Source organism: Rutilus rutilus (assembly GCF_951802725.1).
Source record: "Rutilus rutilus genome assembly, chromosome: 19".
NCBI lineage: Eukaryota > Metazoa > Chordata > Actinopteri > Cypriniformes > Leuciscidae > Rutilus > Rutilus rutilus.
In genome coordinates, this window is record NC_140232.1 from 2118084 (window position 1) to 2144407 (window position 26324).

General features: G+C 40.7%; 1 protein-coding gene across 1 annotated transcript; it reads right to left on the reverse strand.

Annotated features, from left to right (window-relative positions):
- Positions 1-1149: 1149 nt before the first annotated feature.
- Positions 1150-15670, reverse strand: LOC311278745 (zinc-binding protein A33-like). The gene is made up of 7 exons (XM_084389770.1): positions 14934-15670; positions 12741-13351; positions 4857-4952; positions 4413-4643; positions 4313-4335; positions 4113-4231; positions 1150-2152 (listed from the first exon to the last, which is right to left on the reverse strand). The coding sequence occupies exons 2-7, from the start codon at positions 13140-13142 to the stop codon at positions 1647-1649; spliced, it is 1377 nt and encodes a 458-aa protein (XP_084245896.1). The 5' UTR covers positions 13143-13351; positions 14934-15670; the 3' UTR covers positions 1150-1646.
- Positions 15671-26324: the final 10654 nt, after the last annotated feature.

Below are 26324 nucleotides of genomic sequence, written 5' to 3' on the forward strand. Positions count from 1 at the left end.
AAAGAAAATCTTCAATCTGTTCGAGTTTGTGACTTAAATTAATAGACAGTAACAAATTTGATTTTATGATTCAAATGCATTTTTGCATGACAGCCTACTGCCTTCCCAAGTGAGATACATATTGCATGAGAGCGTCCCTGATAAACAACTTGTGCAGAAGGTCGATCATCGCATTGCAAGCAACATGGTTGTCTCTCGCCTTCGCCTCGGGAGTCTTCACAAGGTTGTATGAATCGTTGCTTCTCCATCTCACAGATGTTATGGAGTACACAACATGCTGCCACAACTGTAGGCATGAAAGAGTGGTGAATGTCTGACCGTTTTGCCAGGATGCGCCATCTTCCTTTCAGGTGTCCGAATGTGTGCTCCACCCCAAAGGATTTGTTCACCTCAGAATGAAAGTTTCCTGACAATTTACTCACCCCAATGCCATCCAAGATGTTCATGTCTTTCTTTCTTCAGTGGAAAAGAAATTAAGTTTTTTGAGGAAAACATTTCAGGATTTTTCTCCACACAATGAACTTCAATGGCAACCAAGATGTTGAAATCTAAATCAATGCAGTTTTAAAGGGCTCTGCCCGATCCCAGCTGAGGAATAGGGTCTTATCTAGCGAAAACTGCCTGAATACTCTCTCGCGTCATCACGCACAACATCTTATCGGTAAAAGGCCAATTGAATGGAAACAGGCTGGAGACGGCAAATTTCATAATGTTTTTTTTTTTTTCGCATATTCACTTTGTCGATAACAACATCGCAAAAAGTGGATGGAAACTTGGCTAATGACCCCTTCTTCACATAATTAAATAAATCCTCCAGCTGTGAAACATGAGGATGGTGAGAAAATCCCTTTTTTTTAGCTGTTTCTTATTATTGTCGACTGTCATATGTTGCAATGAAGCCATTGAGGTTTTGAGTCAGTTGCTCAGTTTGACCTCTAGATGTCAGTAAAGCTGCTCACAGGGACTGAGGACTGATTTTACATCAGCAATGTAATGTAATCTTTCTTGTTCAAGTTTTCTTTTGGATTCTTTTAAATCTATTTCACTGGCGAAACAAAAATAAACATTTTGGGTTCCCACTCATTTTGAACAAGTATTGTTTCCATAAACCCTAATTATCATCCCAAACATTTCATCTTTCACATTAAATCACAATCACATTTTATTTATTTAAAACACATAGTTCAAGGGATCATCAGCAAGAACCTTTTACATCCATTTATTCCAATGAACAAATGATAATTTCACCTCAAACACTGAGAATGTGCAGAATTTGCTGCTTCAGTGATTTGATGTAATACAAGAAAAAAAATATGATATATAATCATATATAATTATGATACAAAAAGTTAAGAAATTAAACACACATTGACTGAAATAATGGGGTAAATGTCAATTCTCCTGAAAACATGAATGCTGAAACGGTCTCTAATCGGTCTAATTGTGTGAAGTGGAATATAAATGAAAACTTCTTGTTTATTGATCTGAGTGTTGCTGTAGTGCTGGATATCAGTCATGTGATCATCACGGCCCAATCACAGCCACCGTACTGATATTCAGATCAACAGCACTCTTACTCATGTGATATGGATTAAATATTGGAAACCTGATGAAAGCAGGAAGATCCAGATCTACAGGAGTGACGTTTACTGACTATTGACCGGTAAGATCTTTAGAGAGTCACAACAACAGAAGAATGGAAAGAGTGTGTGAGTGAAGGTGGTTGTGAATGTGTGTAGATGTGTGTTAGTTACAGGATCAGAGAACGACACAGTTCCTCCGTCATAGTCCAGATTCACTCTCACACGATCAAGCTTCTGTTTAACAAGAAAAACAGAATCTAAAGGCACATCCTCCTCGAAATACAAATCAAGATACTCCACACTCCAGACATCAGTGTTGAAGAAAACACGTCCCTTCCTCTGGTTTGATGCTGTAGTTACTCCAAGAGTCCAGTCTGAACTCTGTTTAACCTCCACATCCCAGCAGTGTGTTCCTGAGTTAAAACCCTCTGAACCCAGAACACAGTCATAACAGTCAAATCTCTCTGGATTATCAGGAACAGGTTTATGTGAGCTGTATCTCACACTGGTCAGATCATAAGACACGACGAGACTTGAATCTGCAGTGTTCGGATCCAGGATCACAGGAGCTGATGAGACATCACAATCGTGTTAGCATAATGCTAGCAACAAGCTAATCGTGTTAGCATTTTGTTAAAGGCATGTTTGCAAAATGATAATCATGTTAGCATAATGCTAAGAACATGGTAATTGTGTTAACATCATGTTAAAAAAATGCTAATTGTTCATCATGTTAGCAACATCAGGGTATATGCAGGAATCATAGAGATGAATTTACTACCTTTTTTACCACCTCCACAATATTTTTTACTACCAACACGACATCAAGCAGCAGCCCTTTTTTTGGGGGGTGTGGGGGGCTGGGAGGGGTATGCAAAGCACCACTTACTACTTACTATAAGGTATAAGTGTGACACTGTCACACCCATCATACATATTACACTAATGTTTAATTGTGATCATTAAGTATTGTCATTGTCAATTATGTTTTTTTGTAGTGTCGAGTTGAGTTTCAGTTGTCCTTATCTTAACCCTAGCCCTTGAGTTACCCTAACCATAGCCCTTAGCCCTAATAAGGTGAATAATAACCTTGGCACTTTGTCATTGCTATCAACTCCGACTCACTCAGGGCTCGACATTAATACTTTTCATGTGCTTGTCCTTTGGACAAGTAAATCCGTCATTCACTTGTCCGAGTAAAAAAGTTGCTTGTCCGGAATTTTTTTGGTGTGTGTGTGCAGTAAATATAATTTATTCTGAAGAAATATCCTCACCTGTGTTCAATCAGCTCTGACATATTTAAATCTGCATATTGTCATATCTGCACCTTTAAAGGGCGGCACCCCCATCCTTGTTTGTTACCCAAGGAAGGGCTGATCAAATTAAATCATTTACACTGAAAATTTACAACTGCATTAAATAATGTTATGAATATGAGATCGTTTTAAATATTTTTGAATATACAAATAAGAAAAGTTGGAAAGAATGATACCCTTTAAACATGAAAGTAAACCGCCAGTAGGAGGCGGCAGGCGACCGTCTTAATGAGCGAGTCATTGAGTCATTCATTCAAACGATTCGTTCAAACAACTGATTCATTCAAGAATGAGACAGATGTTTATGAATGGGACATTGAATCTTTGACTCGCCAGTTCGTTCAAAACGCTGAATCATTCAGTAATGAAAACAGGGTCAAGTGTTGCTGTGAGATGCGTTACGGTTCTGCTGTGATCTTTGTTTAGAACTATTTTCGTGGCTGAAACAGAACAAAAACAGTCAAAATCTAAGTGACTTAATTTGAACTGTTTATTGAACTGTTGTATCAAAAACAGCGCACCCTTGTTACCGTCAGTAATAGCCTACTTATCCACTATCGATCGCAACTTACAATAGGCTAAATATAATACAATCAGAATCATTCTCTCATTTTAGTGATTCCCTAGTTCTTTTTTTTGTTCTTCTTTTTTTTTTTTGTTATTGACGTTTAATCAGGCTATTTGTCCGGTCGGGCAAGTAAAATTCTCTTTTATTTGTCCCTTCAAAAAAATCCACTTGTCCCGGACAAGCGGACAAGCGTCAGGTCCTGTTAGCACCGTATATATTTTTTAATTATGCTAGATGAAGTTAAAATATGGAGACACAAATATTAAGCAAAAAAATGGAAACTCGTATATTGAGGTGGTGATGAAAAATTTACTACCAATTCAAATTGCGTTTGTTACCTTTTACTACCTTTCAAGGGCCTTAATTTTGGTAGATTCTTTTTACTACCGCACGGACACCCTGAACATATTAATTATGTTAGCATCTGCCCAGTTCCGAATGAATTGATTATTCTGAGTTTATCATTATTATTATTATTATTATTATTATTATTATTCAATCTATCTATCTATCTATCTATCTATCTATCTATCTATCTATCTATCTATCTATCTATCTATCTATCTATCTATCTCTGTCATGAAGAGCCTCTAACTCTCCACCCATCCATCATGTCCAGCTCAGATCTCCTGCTGTCAGACTCACTGTTTTGGACGATGTCCTGCATCTTCTTCCAGACTCTGAACGGCAGGTTGCCCAAGTATCGTGGCACATGAATCAAAGCTCCAGAAGCCATCTGTGGATCCGGCTGTGAGCTCTGGACTCTGGAAGAACATTCAGGAGTCAGAACTGCAGTGGCTTTGGATCAGAACCAGAGAGACCAGAGACAGGAGCAGATCACTCACCTTTCCATTGAGACTGGAAACTCCTGCAGAACAAACACACCATTTATCATCAAGAACTCAATCAATCATCAATCAATCAACCAATGATCTGAAATCAGACCTTCAGAAAGCAGACGTCATTGGCTTTCATCATCTCCTCCATGTCTTTGATTGTGTGTGAAAGAGCTGAGATGTGTGTGTTCATCTCCTCCAGCTTCTCCTTCATCCTCTGCTTCTTCTGCTCCTCTTCCTCCCTCAGTGCAGTGACTGTAGCTTCTTCTTCATCTCTGAGAAACTGATGAAGCTTCTCAAACTGCTGTTTAATCTGACGCTCTGTGTGCTCAGCTTGAGACTGAAATCAAAGCACATTCACTTCAATCATCTCAATCGACACACATCATTAATATCAAGATAAACTCAGATACCCGACATAAAACGGATCCAGAAGCAGATTGCTGCTAGTCATTTACAGAAATAATAAACTGGAATCCATTATATCAGATCATAACTGTATATAGTGATCCAACAGCTGTAATGAAAATGACTCTCGTCTCTGTTTCCTCACCTTGATGTGTTGAACTGTTTTCTCAAACTCTGCTTTCAGTTTTTCATTGTGTTTAAGCTTCTCCTGTAAGGACTCCAGTGCTGTATTGAGCTCCTCCTAGAATTAAACAAAAACACACAAAACTCCAGATTACAGTGAAGAGAAGACAATACAGTGATATGATCATATAATGCAGTGAAAAAGTATTTGCCACCATCTCATACTAAATTAGATTAGATTAGATTCAGATTAGATTAGATTCAACTTTATTGTCATTACACAAGTACAGGTACAAGGCAACGAAATGCAGTTTAGGTCTAACCAGAAGTGCAATAGCAGCAAGTGCAGGATATACAGTGGTTCATAAGTGCAGAACATGGATATGTACTGAATAAATATAGAGTTGAATACTATTATAAACAAAAATATACAGATAGATTGTCCTATGAATATAATATACAGATAACTATTACTGTGAACAGAATTTACAGCTAGATATGTACTGAATATAATAATATACAGATGGCTATTACTATAAACAGAATGTTTACAGATAGATATGTACTGAATATAATATACAGATGGCTGTTACTATAAACATAATTTTACAGATAGATATGTACTATGAATATATATACAGATGGCTGTTACTATAAACAGAATGTGAGCATAATATACAGATGGATATTACTATAAACAGAATTTTACAAATAGATATATGTATAAGTTAGGCTAATGAGCAGTATAACAATGGATTTAAAGTAGTGCAAATAAAGTTTGGACAGAAGCTATCCGAGTGAGTGCAGTGGAAAGTAATTGCATATTACAGTTAAGGTACGATATTGCAATGTATATATAACAGTCGGTACTGTAAATAAACAGTCGGCAGTGCAAATGAGCATATTCCAGTCAAGGTAGTAGTGCAAGATGCATATGTAAACAGTTGTTACTGTAATAACAGTCAGCAGTGCAAATGAACATTATAGTATTGCAAATAACAAAATGGAGGCAGGTGTGAGGAGGGAGAGGAGAGTCAATCAGTATATAAGGGGAGTGGGATCAATGAGGGTTAGAGTTTAATAAAGAGACAGCTCTGGGGAAAAAACTGTTCTTTAGTCTGCTGGTCCTGGTCCGGAGGCACCTGAAACGCCTGCCGGAGGGCAGGAGAGAAAACAGTCTGTGGGCTGGGTGAGAGGAGTCCTTAAGGATGCTGCGAGCTCGATGCAGACAGCGTTTCCTCTGGATGTGCTCGATGGCAGGTAGTGGAGTCCCAGTGATGCGCTGGGCGGTTTTCACCACCCGCTGCAGTGCCTTGCGCTCTGCAACAGAACAGCTCCCATACCACACTGTAGCACAGTTGGTCAGGATGCTTTCTATTGCACAGCGATAGAAGTTCACCAGGATAGTGGAGGAAAGCTGATTCTTCCTCAGTGTCCTCAGGAAGAAGAGGCGCTGGTGAGCCTTCTTGACCAGGCTGGAGGTGTTGGTTGTCCAGGTCATGTCCGCCGAGATGTGGGTCCCCAGGAACTTGAAACTGGAGACACGCTCAACAGCCATTCCATTGATGTGGATGGTGTCGTGTGTGCCTCTTGACACTTTCCTGAAGTCCACGATGAGCTCCTTCGTTTTGGTGGTGTTGAGGAGCTGGTTATTTTCGGTGCACCATGTGGCCAGGTGCTTGATCTCCTCCCTATAGGCAGTCTCATCGTTGTTGCTGATGAGACCAATCACCGTAGTGTCGTCCGCAAACTTGACGATGGAATTAGATCCGTACACAGGCTTGCAGTCGGAGGTGAAGAGGGAGTAGAGGAACGGGCTTAGCACACAGCCCTGTGGTACACCAGTGTTGAGTGTGATGGATGTGGAGCAGTTGGAGCCTGATCGAACATTCTGGGGTCTGTTGGTCAAGAAGTCCAAAATCCAGTTGCACATGGAGGTGTTGAAGCCCAGGTCTCCAAGTTTGGCTATTAACTTAGTTGGGATGACAGTGTTGAATGCTGAGCTGAAGTCAACAAACAGCATGCGTGCATAAGTGTTCTTATTGTCCAGATGTGTGAGCACAGAGTGCAGTGCCATGGAGACTGCATCCTCTGTGCTCCTATTGCTACGGTAGGCAAACTGGTGTGAGTCCAATGTGGATGGTAGAGAGTCTTTTAGGTGTGCCAGGACCAGCCGCTCAAAGCACTTCATTACGATGGGTGTGAGTGCTACAGGGCGGTAGTCATTAAGGCACTTCGGGCTGGAGTGTTTTGGCACTGGCACAATGGAAGTGCATTTAAAGCATGTTGGTACAGTTGCTTGGGCAAGAGACAGGTTGAAAATGTCTGTAAAAACCCCAGCGAGCTGCTCCGCACATGCCCTGAGTACGCGTCCAGGGATGTTGTCTGGTCCAGCAGCCTTGTGCGCGCTGATCCTGCTCAGTGCATTGCAGACATCTGTGGAGGAGAGTGTGATCGGTGGGTGGTCAGCTGAGGATTTGAGCTTGGTGGCAGTTTCTCTGTTGTCTCTTTCAAAGCGAGCATAAAAGTCATTTAGCTCGTTCAGGAAGTTGACATCAGTGGCTGCGGGGGTGGAGTGAGAGGGTTTGTAGTCACTGATGGCCTGAATGCCCTGCCACATGCGCCGAGGGTCAGCGTTGGAAAAGTGTCCCTCTATCTTAAGCTTGTAGCAGTGCTTGGCCTCTTTGATGCCCCTTTTCAGATTTGCTCTGGATGTGCTATAGGCTTGTGCATCTCCTGATCTGAAGGCAGTATTGCGTGTCTTCAATAGGAGTCGCACTTCCCTGTTCATCCATGGCTTCTGATTTGGGTATGTGGTGATCTGCTTCTGGGTTGTAACACTGTCAATGGTGGTATTAATATAATCCAGTACAGAGGAGGTGTAGCAGTCAATGTCCGTGTGAGAGCCACTGGTGGCTTGAGAAGCAAACATACTCCAGTCTGTGTGTAGAAACCTTTCCTGGAGTGAGAAATCTGCCCCCGCAGGCCACACCTTGATGGTCTTCACTGATGGCTTCACGCGATTGATCAGAGGTGCATATTTGGGGGTGAGGAACAAAGAAAGGTGATCTGACTGTCCCAAGTGGGGGAGGGGTGTCGCGACGTAAGCTTCAGCCATGTTTGTGTAAACATGGTCTAAGGTTTTGTTTCCTCTGGTGTGACAGGAAACATGCTGGTGAAATTTCGGTAGCACTGACTTTAAGTTTGAATGATTAAAATCACCCGCAACAATAAACGCAGCTTCCGGGTGAACGGTCTGTTGTTTACTGATGGCTGCGTGAAGTTCTTTCATAGCAAACTTGGCATCAGCATCCGGGGGAATATAGGCTGCAGTTATAATAGTGGAAGTGAACTCCCGCGGTAGATAAAACGGTCTACATTTAACCATGAGAAACTCAAGGTTAGCTGAACAATGTCTCCCAACAATAGCAGAGTTTGTGCACCAAGCTTTGTTAATGTAAATGCACAATCCACCACCTCTGGTCTTACCGGAGCCATGTAATGTTCTATCCGCCCGGAATGTATGGCGTCCCGCTAGCTCAATAGCGTTGTCCGGTATTCCGCTGTTTAACCATGTTTCCGTGAAAATTAGAACATTACAGTTCAAAAGTCTCTTGCTGTATGTGATGTTGAGTCGAATCTCCTCCATTTTGTTCAACAGCGACCGTACATTGGCAAGGAAAATGCTGGGTAAAGAGAGCCGGTGTGGTGTTAGCTTTAGCTTAGCTCTTAGTCCTCCGCGCTTCCCCCGCCTTTGTTTACGATCTCGCCGGCGCCTGCGAGCACTTCCGCCCGGCCGGGCAGAGTGCATAGCCTCGGGTGATCTGGCGATCTCAGGAAGGAGTCGAAGGTTGTCCATAAAACTGTCGGAAATTCGCAAACCAATATCCAAAAGCTCACCTTGGGTGTACGATGTTAAGGCACAACTGTTCTGGACGAACAGACCCGAAATGAGCAAGAAAAATACTGCTAAATTACAGAATCTGGAGAGACCGCGAGCCTCGCGATGTACTCGCGCCGCCATCTTGGACTATCTTGGACTAAATTGATTCAGAAATTGCAACCTGAGTAAACACAAAGTACAGTTTGTAAATTAAAGTGTTATTTATTGAAACAAAAAAAGTTATCTAATACCAACTGGGCCGGCGTGAAAATGTATTTGCCCCCGTAGTTACTAATCCCTCAGATCTATGAAACTGCATTTATAATGTAGTTCAGCTGAACTAAACACAACCAGTCCTGATCACTGCAGTCCTGTTCAATCAGATCAACACTGAATACTGAAGCCTGATTGGTTCACGTCTGTGCGCCTGTACAGACAAATGGCTTTTCGGCAAGCCAAAGCGGACAGCCTCGCGCTGAAAGGAGAGACCATCTCTGCCCGCCTACGGCCCTAAGCCATGCAGAACTAGATCTGCCCTCGTGGAAAGAGAATTCAGAGAGTGTTTGCAGTGAATGATCAAGCAGGATCTGCCCCTCACACAATGGCAGTTCTTCAAGTCTACCAAGCTTCTCTGCACCATGGATGAAACTGGTCTTGATCCGGCGGCCTTCATAGAGCTGTGCCTCGCCGACCTCGCCCAGCCACTAAGTCTACGGCCCAAGCGATTGGTCGTGCCATGGCCAGTTTGGTGGTCCTCGAGCTCCACCTTTGACCTAACCTGACGGAGATCAAGGACACAGACAAGACAGCCCTCCTGGACTCCCCGTCTCTCCCTCGGGTCTGTTCGGTTCTGCAGTGGACTTTTATGAAACGCGTGGATGTGACCCTCTCCCCCCTGAGGCAGATGGGAGTTTGCATCCTGAATTACCTTAATGATTTGCTGCTTTTAGCCCAATCGAAAGAGGAACTATGCGCACACAGATCTTTGCTCCTCAGCCAGTTGTAAAGTCTGGGGTTCAGGATCAATCTAAGCAAAAGCTCACTGTCCCAGAGCAAACGCATCTCGTTCCTGGAGGTCGTCTTCGACACGGCCCAAATGCGGGCCTGGATTTCCCCGGAGTGCTCTCTGAAAATTCAGAGGCTAGCGACGTCATTCAGAATCAGGGACGGCCAGAAGCTACAGGGTCTCATGGCAGCAGCCTCCTCAGTATTCCCCTTGGGCCTGTTACATATGCAGCCATTACAACACTGGTTAAAGGCCCGCGTCCCACCTGTATCAAAGCCCTGGTCCCCTGGAAATCGGCCCATCTGTTTCAGTTGGGCATCAGTCAAGCGAGGTGGTGATCTTCAGGCTCTATCAGTGGACGCATTCTGCCTTGAGTTTGGGCCAGTAAGCAGTAAAGTCGCCCTTAGACCAAGACGAGGCTATGTGCCTAAAAGCCCTTTCACACCAAGGACGATAACTATACGATAACTATAAAGATAATGATAAAGATATAGTTCTAAAAATCTTTGTCAATATTAAAGAATAGCAGATTCACACCACAGCTATAACGATAACGGCACAGAGAAACAATATTGTCGGAATCACTTACAGAATGATTTTATCCAGCTGAAAAACGATAAAAACATTGACAGCCAATCAGAATCCATCCTGCTGTAATGAATTTGAGCATTTAAAGCAGAAGACAAGCACACGCCTCAGAATAAACAACAATATCGTCCGCTGGTGTGGACGCTAATATACCGTATTTTCCGGACTATAAGTCGCATCAGTAAAAAAATGCGTCATGAAGAGGAAAAAAACATATATAAGTCGCACTGGACTAGCCTATTTATTTCACAAATTCCAAGACTAAGAACAGACATTTAATCTGGAAAGGCAAGTTATTCAACTACACAGTAGCACACAGAACAACAGGCTGAGTAGGTGTCCGGTGTGTTAACGCAACACATTAACAGTTATTCAGCTACACAATAGCATAAAGAACATATACTTGGGAGGCTGAATAAGCTAAATTAACATAAGCCAGCGAGTCCAACAAGCAAGTTACCAGTAAACAAGTTCACCAAGCCCCCGCGATCTCATTCCACATCACTGAATCCATTGAATTTTCTTCATCCTTGGTGTCGCTTCTGAACAACTCCGCCATAGAGCGCCCTCTCGCGGCTGTAGACGGTAATGTTTTCTCTTGGTTCATCTCAGTCTGAATTAATTTTGATATATAAGTCGCACCTGACTATAAATCGCAGGACCAGCCAAACTATGAAAAAAAGTGCTACTTATAGTCCGGAAAATTCAGTAGTTATTTTTGCAGTTATCGTTCTTGGTGTGAACGGGCCTTAAGATGCTTTCCACGCCCTTTAGAGCTCAGGTCATAAAGCTCTCTTCTGTTCTGCGCTAGTAACACGGGCGCTATTGAAATGCGTTCTCCGTAAGGGCTTGTTTATACTTTCGCCTGGCTCCACAGCGGTTTTTTATTAAACATGGACCTTTGTTCAGTAAAAATGCTTTTTAAGCTATTGTATGCTATTTTTTTTAAATGTAAGCAGCTAATTTAGACGTGCAAACTGGGTGCCAGTGTGGTGAAAAGTTCGAGCTCGGCCAGATTCGGCTCTAAGTCGTGTATCTTCGGATGCGGAGCCGCACGCGCTGTTAAGGCTGATTTATACTTCTGCGTCGGACCTACGCCGGAGCCTCTACGCTGTAGGCAACGCGTTGGTTTTCATTTATACTTCTGCGTCGTTGTCCGCGTTCACACGCGCAGAGGGAGCATGTGAAACCCGAGGGAGCGGTCCTAGCAGACCAATCACAGCGATTGCGTCCGCGTAGAGTTGACGCGTTGTTACATTTTTGGAGAGGTGCACGTCAGGGTACGCTGAAGGGTATGCGCGCTACACACAGCCTACGACGTAGCTATGGCGTAAGTTCGACGCAGAAGTATAAATTGGGCTTTACAAATAAAGCTGTGCACACCCCCCAGCGAAATGGGGTCTTGCGCACCCAACGCGCACGACCACCCACACCGCAATGACGTCATTTTTTCCGCGCGCACCTTTGCGCTCGTGCGGACGCGTCGAGTATAGTGTCAGTGACGGTGCGTGTCCACTACAGTGGCAAAACTCCGCTCAGTGCCGCTGGCAACGCTGTAACGTCTCCGCTTTGGGGTGTGTCTGTTGCCAGTGTGTTTAATCTAAGTTTTTTTCAACACACGGACAATATAATCATCAGCGATGCACGCGATTACATTTAGAAATAGACAAGCTTTGTTTCCAAATGCACCAAGCAAAGATCCTTTCAATTTTATAAACCCAACCAATATAATCACAATGAACACATCCAAAATTAAATCTTTAACATATATATAACTGCAAAGCGTCTAATTTGTAAACAAAATGATTTACGCATTAAAACCAGCATAAACTCCGGCACAATTTGCATATTTTTGAACTCTCCAAACAGACGTCACATCCCGAACCTCACAGCAATTGGCTGCCCAACCTTTTGACGCTCTCGGTTGCTCTCAACGCTTTCTCCGGTCCGCTGTCAATCCCAAAATGCACTGCGCGAGCGTGAAGCTCGACTTTCATAGGAATGAATTGAAAACGCTCGCTCCGCTCCGCTCACACCGTGCCAGTGGACACGCACCGTTACTGACGCAAGGCTAGTGAACCGTACTAACGTACTGGTTTCCCTGAGATAACGAGAACGAGCATTGCGCAATTTGTCGTGCTACTGTACGCAAGTCAATGTTTCCGCTAATTAGTAGAAAAATTCGGACGAAAATTTATTTTAGCGCGACTTAAATAGGCAGTCGGTCCCGTCCGGTTTGGCGGACTCAAAAGCAATGTGTCTGTGCAGATGCAGAGATGTGTCAGGCTTCAGTATTTGGGGAAAAACGTTTTCCCCATAAACCGTTGCTTGTGATCTCAGGGAACCGAGGATACGTTAGTAACCGGAACGATCTGTGTTTATGACTCGCTATGATTCTTTACATGTGAATCAAGAAATATTAGTCTTACCTTATATGATGAAACCACTTCACCGATGGGTCTGAATTTATGATTGTCATGTTGTGTTGAATCTCTGCACACTAAACACACAGGCTGTTTGTCCTCCAGACAGAAGAGTTTGAGTTCCTCTCTGTGTAAACTGCAGATCTCCTCAGACCCGGATGAACGCCTCTCATTTCTCTCCTTCAGGAACGACTCACACAAGTTTTTTAACACAAGATTAACTGGAGGAGGACCTCTTGAGGATCTTTTCCTGCAGACAGGACACTCCTGAGATCCCTTGGTTCTCCAGTACTGTTGAAGACACTCTTTACAGAAACTGTGACTACAGGATAAAAGAACAGGAGCCTTGAAGATATCACGACACACAGGACAAGAAAGTTCTTCTTCAGATACATTTAGTGAAGCCATTTTCACTGTTTGAGCTCCAGCAATCTAAACTTTACTTTCACTTTCTGAACGACAGTTTCAAAAATAAATCACCATGAGAATCACAAAGATCAGAAACAAACTTCTCAAATTCTTCTGTAAAGTTTTCCCCTTCGTACTCCACTGATCGCTGATTCTTTATTGCTTTTGTTTTTTTTGTTTTCCGTTTAATGGCCGTTCATGTAGTACTCCTGTAAATAAACAAGAAAATAAGAGAATAACGCTATAATGTGAAAGCTTCTCGTCTCTGCATTTACTACGAATGAATCACAAGTATATGCATATTACAACCGTTCAGCACATTACATGGTCAACACATGTATGACTTTTGCATAGTAATGCCTGAATATAAACATTACCAACTTTAAACATTTTGCATATTCAGCATTTACAATTGCCAAAGTGGCACTAATCAATAATATATATATATATATATATATACATACACACTAGAGATGTGACGGTGATAATATTCTCCCACCGGTTAATCGAATTGTGACAACACCGGTATTACCGGTTTCATCGTGGGGGTGGGGGGTGTTAGAGTGATGTAATTTTTTTTTTACATGGCGTCAATTCATCGTTCGTATTGAGTTTGATTGACATGCGATCTGACCAATCAAATTCCACCATTTTTGTGCGACAAAGCAGTCAGAAGAGTTATTGATTAACTTCGGTGGATTTGAACTTGGCTTTAACTGAGGCAATCTGTCACGACACATTAAAGAGCCAAAAAACGGTAGGCCTATTTTATTTTTGTTTGACTGACCAAATTTGAAAGTTGAGAGTTTGTTTCATATTAAATATTAGCTGCTCGGTCCTGTCTTTCAGCGCGTTGTCAGTGTCCTCTATTTTTCACTGCTTGAGATCATGTTGAGAACAATAACGCCCGATTTGAGGGTATAGGGCGCGATTTCGGATTCAACCACAGTGTTTTGAATGGTGGGTTCGTTATTATTCGTTATTATTCATGAAAAACGCAACAACAAAACGGACATTTTGGCATAATTTGTGTGTGTGTTATGTTTTGTTCAAGGCCGAAAAGAGAACTCGATACTGACGCGCGTCTTTTCCATGTGTGCGCACGTGTGTGTTATAGGCAGGACTTTCAGCGCGGTCTCTTGTTTTGTCGCGCTTGAATGGTTGAGCGTGATCATACAACTCTAGTCAACTGGTGACAGAAAATACGGATACTGCGTAATTGTTTAGTTTTTTTTATTATTGCGGTGCTGCGGTGGGCAAGTGATGAAACCGGTGTTGCGACTGAACACCGTGTAACACCGGTAACACCGACTATCGTGCCAAGCCTAATACACACACGTAACATTTTCACTAGTATTTAACTTTTATCTAAATAACAACATGAGAATGATGTAAAAATACATTTAGAATACAATCCACATTCTCAGTGGAGAACATACTAACTCAGTTCGTTGTCTGATGTATTACTTTGAATGACGAGACATGAAATTCACTCTTCAAATACATTCACTCAAATGTATATAAATGTATATAAAGATAATTCATAAAGCTAAACAATATTATCTCTTATAGATTCGGATATTATTTCTACGTTAACCATTTATGTGGCGTTCTTTCGCGCTAATCGTGCAGCACTAATGCTAATGCTAATGTGCTCAACCGCACTGAACTCATGACAACTTTTACTAAAGTATAAAATAGCAGCTTTAAACACATACAATTCGTTCGTATTATATTACCAGTGTTTATACTTAAATCGAAAGTGTGTTTTGCGTTATAATTTGCAGTTACCTGTAAATAAACAAGAAAATGAAGAGGAGAACGCTAATGTGATGGTTTCTCGTCTCTGCGTTTACTATGAATGAAGCACATCATCACGGCGCGCGGCCGCGTCCACCAAACAAGCGTGTGATGACGTCATGCCAAATGAAAATAATTCACTAAATGCACAAAACATATTTTTCTTCTCATAAACACAAATAACGAATTAAATACTATTTTACAGTATTAGAAAAATAACATTAAACAATTTGGGAACTTGATCACTATATCACATTCACTCCTTAGGAGTATTACCGCCACCTACTGTATACCTTGCGCACATGAGTAATGGATCAGAATTGCAGAAAAAAAAAAAGAAAAAAAAAAACCTTTAACATCCCAGAGGATCAGAGAGGATCAGAGCCCAAGCTTCAGCTCCTCCAGCTTCCACACTGAGCTCCTCAACCTCCAGCATGATCAGAGCTACTCGCTCCTCCTCCTCCTCCTCCTCCTCCTCCTCTAGATCCGCTGATCTAGTCCTGTAAGCTCTAAAAATGTCATCACGTCCTTAAACCTCTGTCTATCACTCAAACCCTTTCCCAATAGGTCCATGATACTCACTGGCCTGTTCTTTATATTACTAAAAAGATCGCTACGCTGTTCTTCATATTTACTACACTTAAAAAACACGTGTTCTACTGTTTCAACAACACCACATTCATCACACATACCATTTCCATGCTTTCCCATTAATGCCAGTGTTGAGTTTAACCCTGTATGACCCATCCGTAGTCTAGAAATCATTACTTCTTCCTTTCTATGTCTTCCATAGCACGATTCTTTTTTCCCTACTGATTTTACAATACTATAATACCTGTACTGCTAATTTCCCATCTTTGTTGCCATATTCTAATCATTTCTCTATTAATTATTGATCTAACATTTCTTCCTAAAGGTATCTTAATATCTATCAAGTCTTTCCTTAATGCTTCTTTTGCTAATTCATCCGCTGTTTCGTTTCCTACTATCCCAATATGTGCCGGCACCCAACAAAAGTATACAATTACACCCTCTATGTTCAGCCTATATAATAATGTATAAATGTCTCCTAGCAGGTCTTCTCTGTCAGTTTTTGTTGACAATATACTTTTAAGTGCTGATGCAGAATCTGAGCAAATTACAGTCGGCATCCCATTCGGCTTAGTCTCCTCTAACCACTGCAATCCCACTGTTATAGCAGTTAGTTCTGTTCAATATACAGACATTTTGTCACTCAACCTTAAACTTATTTTTGTCTCAAATTTTGGAATATATACTCCTTTTTGTTCGACTGGGTCTTTAGATCCATGTATACAAGAATAAAAATGTTCTCTCATAAAACCATTAATTTCATAACTATTAGTATATCTTTCTTCTGCTTTCTCCCGATCCTCCAGCAGTCTCATTTCAACATTAGGTTCAGGAATATTCCACACCGATACCCCTTTTAATGGCATATTGGGACAAATAACTACATTTTCCAGACCACATTCCTTAACCCATTGTTTATACTTCCATCCAAAACTATTCCCATTATTCTTTTTATATTCCCAACAGTCATTTAAAATAGCTTGTGTGCGATGACTCTTATTACAACCCTGCAAATTAACCCAGTACATCATTGTAAGCTTTTCCCTTCTTAAGTCTAGTGGCATCTCCCCCATTTCAGCCCTAATGGCATCTAGAGGGGTTGGTCTTATTGCTCCACAGCGGATGCTAAGTGCCCTAGCCTGTGCGTTATCCACCTTCTTTAGCTCTGATTTTGCAGCAGCTCCATACACTGCACACCCATAATCTAAACTTGATATACATGTAGTAGTGAACTTTTCCTTTTCCTATTGAAGTCATGCAATTTATTACTCCTTTGCACTTATTCTCAATTTTCTTAATATGTCTATTCCATGTTAATTTTCCATCAAATATTAACCCAAGGTATTTAAATTCTGTCACTCTTTCTAATAATTGACCATATAATTTCAAAGTCATTTGTTCCATTTTCCTTTTCTTTGTAAAAACCATATATTGGGTCTTTAATACTGAAAACTTCAGTCCCCATTCCACTGACCACCTTTCAACTTCATTTATTGATTCTTGTATTCCTTTGACTACATTCCCTAAGTTCCTGCCTCTTTTCCACACTGCACCATCATCTGCATGCCTTCCCCATACTTGGTTTAACTCTTTCAAAAATATCATTAATCATTATATTAAATAAAAGTGGACTGATTACACTTCCTTGTGGAGTCCTGTTCAGAATATCATGCAGTGTTGACATTTCTTCCTCTATTCTAACCTGAAATGTACGCTTAAACAAGAAATCCGATATCCAGTTGTACATTCTCCCCCCTACTCCGATTTTATCTATAGCTTAATTAATAGTCCCTCCCTCCATAAAGTGTCGTATGCCTTTTCAATATCAAAGAAAACAGCAACAAGAAATTCTTTCATTGTTAAAGCTTTTTTAACCTCATTTTCAAACAATAGCAAAGCATCCATTGTAGATCTTTTCCTCCTAAACCCACTTTGAGCTGATGATAAAATCTCATTTTTCTCCAAAAAACAATTTAATCTTCTTACTATCATTTTTTCCATCACCTTACATAATGTAGATGTAGGAGCAATAGGTCTATAGCTACTTGATTTTGTTGCATCTTTACCTGGTTTTGCTACTGGTATCACTATTGCATTTTCCCGCTCTTTGGGTAAGGTGCCTTCATTCCACATGTGGTTATATACATCCAGTATTACTTTAATGGCTTCGTCCGGTACGTTTTTTAACATACTATAGCTGATCCTGCCTCTTCCTGGTGTTGTATCCTTTGAATTGCTAATAACAATTTTTAGCTCAGAGAGATTAAAATCATCATCCATGTTACTATCAACTTCTTGTTTTTTTCATACAAACATTCTCATAAATTTTATTTAACTCTTGTCTTCTTTTTAAAAACTTATCACTCAAGTTTTCAATACTATGGACTTTAGCAAATGTTTTGGCCAATATGTTCTCATCCTAAGGCGTCGTATACTGACGCTTTGGACATTTCGTCTACATCCAACGCACATGGCACCCTTTAAGCCTGTTTTATACTTCTGCGTCGAACTGCCGCCGTAGCTACGTCGTAGGCTGTGTGTAGCGCGCGTACCCTTCGGCGTACCCTGACGTGCACCTCTCCAAAAATGTAACAACGCGTCAATTCTACGCGGACACAAGCGCTGTGATTGGTCTGCCAGAACCCCTCCCTCGGGGTAACATGCTCCCCAGGTGCGCGTCAACGCGGACAACGACACAGAAGTATAAATTAAAACCAACACGTTGCCTACGGCGTATAGGCTCCGGCGTATGTCCGACGCAGAAGTATAATGAGGCCTTTAGCCTGTTTTATACTTCTGCGTCGGACCTACGCCGGAGCCTCTACGCTGTAGGCAACGCGTTGGTTTTCATTTATACTTCTGCGTCGTTGTCCGCGTTGACACGCAATTACACTTGCAGAGGGATGTGAAACCCGAGGGAGGGGTTCTAGCAGACCAATCACAGCGCTTGCGTCCGCCTAGAGATGACGTGTTGTTACATTTTTGGAGAGGTGCACGTCAGGGTACGCCGAAGGGTATGCGAGCTACACACAGCCTACGACGTAGCTACGGCGTGAGTTCGACGCAGAAGTATAAAACAGGCTTTAGCGTCAATATGAGATGCAGATAGAGATGGGCCAGAAGGCGCCTCCTAGCGGTCTAACCCTAACCCTAACCCTACCCCAGACCTAAACCTACCCATAACCGAACAAAGCTATCTGCGTCTCATATTGACGCTCAAGGGTGCCATGTGCGTTGGATGTAGACGAAATTCATCTTTCTCAATTGCAGGAATTTGTTTATGAGTATTAATACCATTCATTTTCCTTATCATTCTCCATACCACATGCATTCCAGTCTCTCTCCCAAATGTTTTACAGAACTCCTGCCATGCTTTTCTCTTTGCACTTTTAATTACCCTTCTTGCAGCTGCCCTTTTTTCTGATAATCTATTACTGTACCTTGAGATATTAACCTTTTTAAAACCCGGAATGCCTTATTCCTTTCTTTAATTGCCATTGTGCATTCTTCAGACCACCATGGAACATTTTTCTTTCTTTTCCCATTGCCTCTTGTTAATGGTATAGACAGGTTCGCTGCTTAAACTGATTCCATTTACTTCTTTTTTATATCTCTCCTCAATTCATATTTTTGAAATTTTCTTCACACAAAACTCCTCCCACCTGTCCTGTTTAAATCCCCACCTGTCCTGTTTAAATCCCCACCTTGCACACTGGCTGACACTTTACTTTTGTATGCACTCTGAATCTCACAGACTACAGGCCAGTGATCACTGCCCAAACTATCCTCTTGTACGCTCCCAGTGCACTTCCCTGCTAATGCAGCTGATGTTACTGTGAGATCTAAACATGACAAACCGCCTTTAACTATATCCATTCTTGTTGATTTCCCATCATTCAAACATACTAATGAGTGTTCTTCTATAAATTCTTCTACAACTAACTCGTTATTGTCTGTATTCTTACTACCCCATAGACCATTATGTGCATTAAAATCCCCACATATAATAACTTTACCCTGTGAATCACCCATCACATCTTCTAGAATACTATTATTTATTTCTTTGCATGGGTTATAAAAGTTTCTTCATACCTCCCCATTACTTTTATACTTACACATTCTACATTATTACTTGTATTTATTCTCTTATACACTATACCTTCTTTAATAAATGTTGCACATCCTCCCTCTCTTCCAGTTACTCTGTCTTTCCTCTCTACTACACATCCATTGATCTTAAAGTCCAAAGAATTATTTAACCATGTCTCTTGAACGCACATGATGTCTGGTGCCTTTTCCGTTTCTGAGATATGTTTTTTAAATGCTTGACCATTTGCTATTAAACTTCTAGCATTCCAGTGTAGTAGTAGGAAAGACATCTTACAGTTAAGGATTATTAGGACATATGACGAGCGTTTTGTGTGAGAAAACGAACAGTATTTATATCGTTTTTACCTCTTATACACAGCCACGTCCAAGTGATCTGATCTGACGTGTACGCAGACTGGTGCATAGATATGTACACTAGATGTCGCCTTGTCTACGGCAGTTCATTGGAATGAATGTCTTTAAGGCGACTTCTAGTGTATATATCTATGCACCAGTCTGCGTACACGTCACACACGATGCGCGCGCGCCCTCAGATCACTTGGACGTGGCTGTGTATAAGAGGTAAAAACGATATAAATACTGTTCGTTTTCTCACACAAACCGCTCGTTTCGTGTCTTAGGCCATCAATGTGTACTTACGATGGGGAATTGTTTAATTTGGACGACGGGGAATTGTTTTAATCTGGACTCTGTGCTTGTGTTTTGAGACAGTGACCATAGACCTGCATTATATGACTGACAGACAAGAACGGTTTGACCTAAAAATATCAAAATTGAAACTACTGCGGAAAAAAAGACACCTACATCTTGGATGCCCTTGAGGCAGGCCCGGATTAACACCGTGTAGTGCCCCTGGGTGACAACATTTGAAGTGCCCCCCCCCCCCCCCCCCCCAACTTAACGTCCATAATAATTGGACTTTGGGTTCGATTTTTTTTTTTACAGTTTTCAGTGGTTATGAGGAGCAACATGAGAGAGAAATTTGGTGATCGTTGTTTAGGTACATTAAGCCACGTAAAGCTTTTTCACGTTTAAAGTATAAACCCCATGAGAACCGTGTGGAGTCAACCCACAGCCCAACCCACAACCCACGCTGCCCTGCTGAAAATGTGAAGCAGAAACGCTTAATGTCAGATAACGTCCTTAACTTTAACCTGGACTTTTGGTTCGATTTTTTTTACCGTTTTCAGTGGTTATGAGGAGCAATATGAGAGAGAAATTTGGTAATCATTGTTAAACCACGTCATGTCATTGTCAGCATGGTACTTATGAAGTAGATTAGTGGGTCAGAGATGTCTAATGCTTTTTGAAAATTTAAGGCTTTCTTATTCATAAAACGAGTTGGACACAGTGCTCGAATTGAGGGGGGGCTGGGGGGATCCGGGACCCCCCATAAGGTATTAGGGACCCCCCATAAGAAATAAAAAATAGAATTAGGGGGGTCCCTCAGATATTTTTATTTTAGTAAAAATAATAATGACAAATCTGATTAAATGCATGCAATGGATACAGTACATTTCGTGAATTGATTATTTACAATAATTTATTTTAAGTTTGTTTATAGCTAGTTGTCTCTTTAAAATGTAAACGCCCCGCCCCACATCTAAAGAGCGCTGTGCGCGCGCATGACATCGTTGACTGACAGGATTGTTTGTTTGGCGCCGCTTCGGTGAAGCTAATTTTAGCTTTTTAAAAAATGGAGAAAAATAAACCTCCACTCCCAGTCGGGAAGAGAAAGCTTCTTACTGACTTTTTTGAGGGGTAATTGTTTCTCTCTGTATATCTTTCTACTTTATATCTGTACACTCCATGCCGGGGCTTTTGTATTCCTTGCATAAATTGGAAACACTTAGGCTTAAGTTACTAATTTTTCATTATTAATAGTTCTCCTTGTTCTACAGGAGTGCTAGAGATCTCGATGAAGATGGATAAGTAAGGGTTAATGCCCGACGAGGTGTCCATTGTCAGGTATTAATGCGCGTCGGACGGTTGCCTCCGCCGAAGTCCATTAATACCTGACAATGGACACCTCGCAGGGCATTAACCCGCTTATACCATGGTCACTTAACAAATAACACATTTTTAAACCATTAGTTTATATTTTAATTAGTTTTACAATCGAAATCTAAAGGCTGTCATTGATAAACGGACCTTATCTGAGCCACAAAGTCTGATATTAAATATAGAGTCATTTCAGCCTTAATAAGCCTGTTAACAAGCAGAATCACTGAAGGAAAGAAGAGAACAGAAAAAGAGACGAGCAGAAACACAAGAACTACAACTGACTTCAGCCACAGTCTAAGATGTTGTTTGTGGAGTTGTTTAATCCTCCTCTGCTGAGATCTTCACAGATTTAATGTCTCCTTTTCGCTTCAGTTGATTTCATCAGACTGTGGCTGAAGTCAGTTGTAGTTCTTGTGTTTCTGCTCGTCTCTTTTTCTGTTCTCTTCTTTCCTTCAGTGATTCTGCTTGTTAACAGGCTTATTAAGGCTGAAATGACTCCATATTTAATATACACAGTTTTTCGGCTCAGATAAGGTCCAGGTCTGGTTTATTTCTTTGCTCTTGGCTGTGGCATTGCTATGGCCTGCTTGTGGCCCAGATCTGGCAAACAGGAGTGAGCCGCCCAAGTGTCATCATTCCATGCTGCATGTGGGTCAGATCTGCATTCCACAAGTGCCAGATGTGGGCCGGATCTGGGCCGAAACGTGTTTTCTACATTTCTATGTAACACATTATATATAGTTATGTTCAGTTCTCCATTTCAGTTGTGGCAAAAGAGTTTATATATATATATATAAAGTACACTGTAAAAAATTTCTAACCTCCCTAACTCAAAATTTTCTAGTGACTGTAAATCTGTAAATTATAAAATTTAATTTACAGAATTTCACTTGGGCCAATTGCAAAATTTAGATGTTATCAGTCACTAGAAAATTGAGTTAGGGAGGTTAGAAATTTTCACCCTCTAAATCCATATTACTTTAGTAAGTAATTTAAAAGAAGAATTATATATATATACACAATTCTTTATCCAGCGTTTTTAATAAATAGTATATATACGCATATTATGATCAAATATACTGTATATTTTGTATAAAGTGTATATTGCGAGACTAACCAACCCCCCGCCCAAAAAAAACTTGGGGACCCCCCATAAGACTTGACTCAATTCGAGCTCTGGTTGGACATCATCACATTTTTGTATACATTTTTATTTATTTACATTAGTAAGCTACAGGACATCGTCTTTCAAAACATGACCTGCGCGAAAGAGAAAAAAATAAATAATGCGTCATTATTCCCAGCACTTCTGAAAATGCACTTCCGAATGCGTCTCTGTCCCCAGCACATTTCAAACCAAACTGACGCCCATGAGTGAGGTTGTCGGGGTTGTCTTAATCCATTGTCGGCATCTTTCCGCTTGGATCTTGGGCTTTGGAAAGGCGAAAAAAAACGACCCCTCCCTATAAACTTTTGGGGTACCTGGTGTCAGACTTGCAGGTGCCATAGGCGCATCGTTTCACCATCTTGCTGAAAATCGCAATGTTTGACGGTCACGGGGGTCTTTCTCCTTAGTTACAGTTGCTGAGCTAGGATTGGACGAGGACCGTTCGAGGGCGGGGTTTTGCGAACGGTCAATTCTTTATGGATATAATTAATATTATCTCTGTATATATTGTATCATTAACTGTTCATTTTGTATCTGCATCTCTTCCAGCAAAATAATATATATACAAAACATGAAAAATATTTTAAAGTCTAGTCATTATCTTAATCACTTGGTGCCCCCCTATTGGCTGGTGCCCCAGGGCACTCGCCCAATCCCGTCTATGGATAATCCGGCCCTGCCTTGAGGTAAGCTAAAACATACCAAAATTTAATTTCAAAGTGAACTATCCCTTTAAGAATTTTCAGAGATTCACATTTATGCACATTATTTGAAAGTGGTAAGAAAAGTTCCACAATTAAATATCAAGCTCACTGTATTACATACACTTATGCTGATCCTAACAGAACTGCATTTTTTCATAGGTGATTATGACATGTTCCTGCCTGCAGACAGGTGTTTTATGACCCCATTCTATGGAGGTATTTTTGGTGCAAAAATACTGAACGCCTGTGACAGTGAAATTTGTAGTTGTAGAGAATAGCCACACATGTGTATCAGTAAATGATTTGGCTTATTTAAACGAACAAGAATTTAAGAACAATCACACCAGGATATATTATATATATTTTAAAAAGTGTTAGCCCACAGAAACATTTATGAGGGTTTATTTTATTTATTGCAATCAACAAATGATAACAATTAGTAAAAGCCACAGTTTTAAAGCTTCGCAAGGTGCAATTTAAACGACGAGTTGAAGTTTGCTGTAGCTACTGTATAAAGGCCTACACGAAGTGAATGCCAGCAATCATTCAGTCAGTGACGAATTAATAAAAACATTTAACAAATTTAACAAAACGATACACAATTGTAGTTTAAGTTCGCGCTGAAACTATATTTACCTTTTTTGAAATAATCCATTAAACCTGCTGAGAAACGAGGAGCGTTAACTAGAATGAGCAGCTCCACGCGCATGCCTGGGAAACTCATGAATATTCATGTAGGCTCCGCCCACTGCCTCTACAGATGCACAACTCACTTTTGCCCCACATTACACGGTGCACTTGGTGCAAAAGGGAGAGCGCGCGAAACTTGTCACTTGAAAGCGAAAAACAGTATTTGAGATTCGTCGCAGCAGATTCAAGCAGCTGTAGTTATGTACTTGTGTTTGTGCTAGAAAAATATACAAGACATTTGTGAGAAAATATTCTACAAGTGTGCAACTCTCATTGGATGAATTCACATACTGATTTGCAGATGAGCTAAATTTCTCCATGACTTCACATTTTTTTATGCAGGTGTGTAAATGCGTTTTGCACCATATTCACTGCAGCAACTGTAGCAAAAATGTGAGCGTATGAGTTTCTTAATTTGTGATTTGTAGAATAGGATTTGTGCACCTGCAATGAAGTATTTGAGAAGGTGTAACTGTTGTGTTGTGTTTGTGGAAGATAAAAAAAAGTCTACAAGTTTGCAACTCTTAAAACATTTCTCTCTGTGACTTCAAATTTACTGATACACATGTGTGGCTATTCTCTACAACTACAGATTTCACTGTCACAGGCGTTCAGTAGTTTTGCACCAAAAATACCTCCATACCATTCCCTGACCCAAACCAGTTACAATGCAGCTCTAGCCAGGACAAGGGCACACAATGAAATGAACTTTGGCTAACTAAAGGGAAGATTTCAGTGTCTGAAAAGTCTGAGGGGTTGCACACCTGACAGGGCCTGGGACATTGTTGCATGTGCCATATTACACAACATTGCCACAAAAGAACACTTTTCATTAAATGTTTAATAAAAGACAAATATGCTTAGTTCCTTGAGTTTTATTTCAAGTGCTCTTTGTAAAGAAAAGCCAGTGGTCAAGTGCCTGCAACAAGAGATATTAGACACATGCCTCATGCAACAAATAAAAAGGAGACGTTGTCTATTCACTGCCCACCTGTAGGCCTATGTCTCCTCTGTCTGTGCAGACTCTTCTGTAGGCCTTTCTGTAGATGTGGAATCATGCAACTTATATTGCAGCCATAAAGCATACAAGTATAGATTAAGTAAAGTTATTTATGCACTTGCAGGCTAGTTCCTCCATATGACAGTTATCTGAGAGGGTTTATTCACTGCCCAGTGCAATGGAAACAAATGGACATTACAAAGTCTTATACTTTCTTTCCTTTGGAAAGTTAGAAAATGTCCACTTACTGCACATATTTCAGCTCCACTTTCTTGAGAACAGATACAAGTGTTGGTGTATTGTGTAAAAGTGCACAAAAGAGGAAAACACAATGGCATTACAATGAACTACACTGGGGAAAAATGTGATCAATAACTCATGGCAAAATATTTTTACATTAACATAAGTTTATCAGTTTTCACTTTCACAAGTCAAAGCAATTCATCATTACTCAAGATTTAACAGTTGAAATGACTATACGCCTTAATTTAATGCAGCAAACATTATTTTACAGTGTAGGAGAGTAAGATCTTTTCTTTTTTCTCAGCCTTTTTCTTGGTTGCTTTTATAAACAGACAACCATTTATTTAACAGTGCCTTTTATAAAAGAGACTATAATATAACTAAAAATTACCATTATGTAGAATATTTTTGTACTTCACTTTATTTGTTCCCATGTTCTAGTGTTGTCACGTTTTCATGGACTTTCTGTTTGTTTTCATTGTCATTAGTTTCATCATCATCATCATTAGTTCAGTTCTGTCACCTGTGTTTAGTTGATTAGTCAATCTTCATCATCACCGTCACCTGTCGTCACCCATTATCATCTGTGTATTTAAGTTCTCCCTTTTCGCTCTTCAGTTGTCGGTCAATGTTTGTGTTAGCACTATGTTTGTGTTAGCACTCTGTTTGTGCACTAGCACACTGTTCCGTGTATTCTTCAGTTTAAATAAATATTGAGTGGTTTGGATCTCTGCCTGGAGCTTCATCTTCTTCTACCCTGAGACGTTACTAGTGTGGTGACTCTGACATTACAATGAACAAAGTAATAATACAATTATTAAAATACAAAAATATAGGCTAATAAGTGATAAAAACATCTAACATGGCCACTT

Excerpts from the sequence above, each read along its gene's own strand:
- LOC311278745 (XM_084389770.1), bottom strand. The coding sequence starts at position 13,142 with ATGGCTTCACTAAATGTATCTGAAGAAGAACTTTCTTGTCCTGTGTGT. Across the intron at positions 4,953-12,740 it reads AAGTGGTTTCATCATATAAG|GAGGAGCTCAATACAGCACT; the intron begins GTAAGACTAATA and ends GTTTAATTCTAG. Across the intron at positions 4,336-4,412 it reads ATGACGTCTGCTTTCTGAAG|GAGTTTCCAGTCTCAATGGA; the intron begins GTCTGATTTCAG and ends TTTGTTCTGCAG.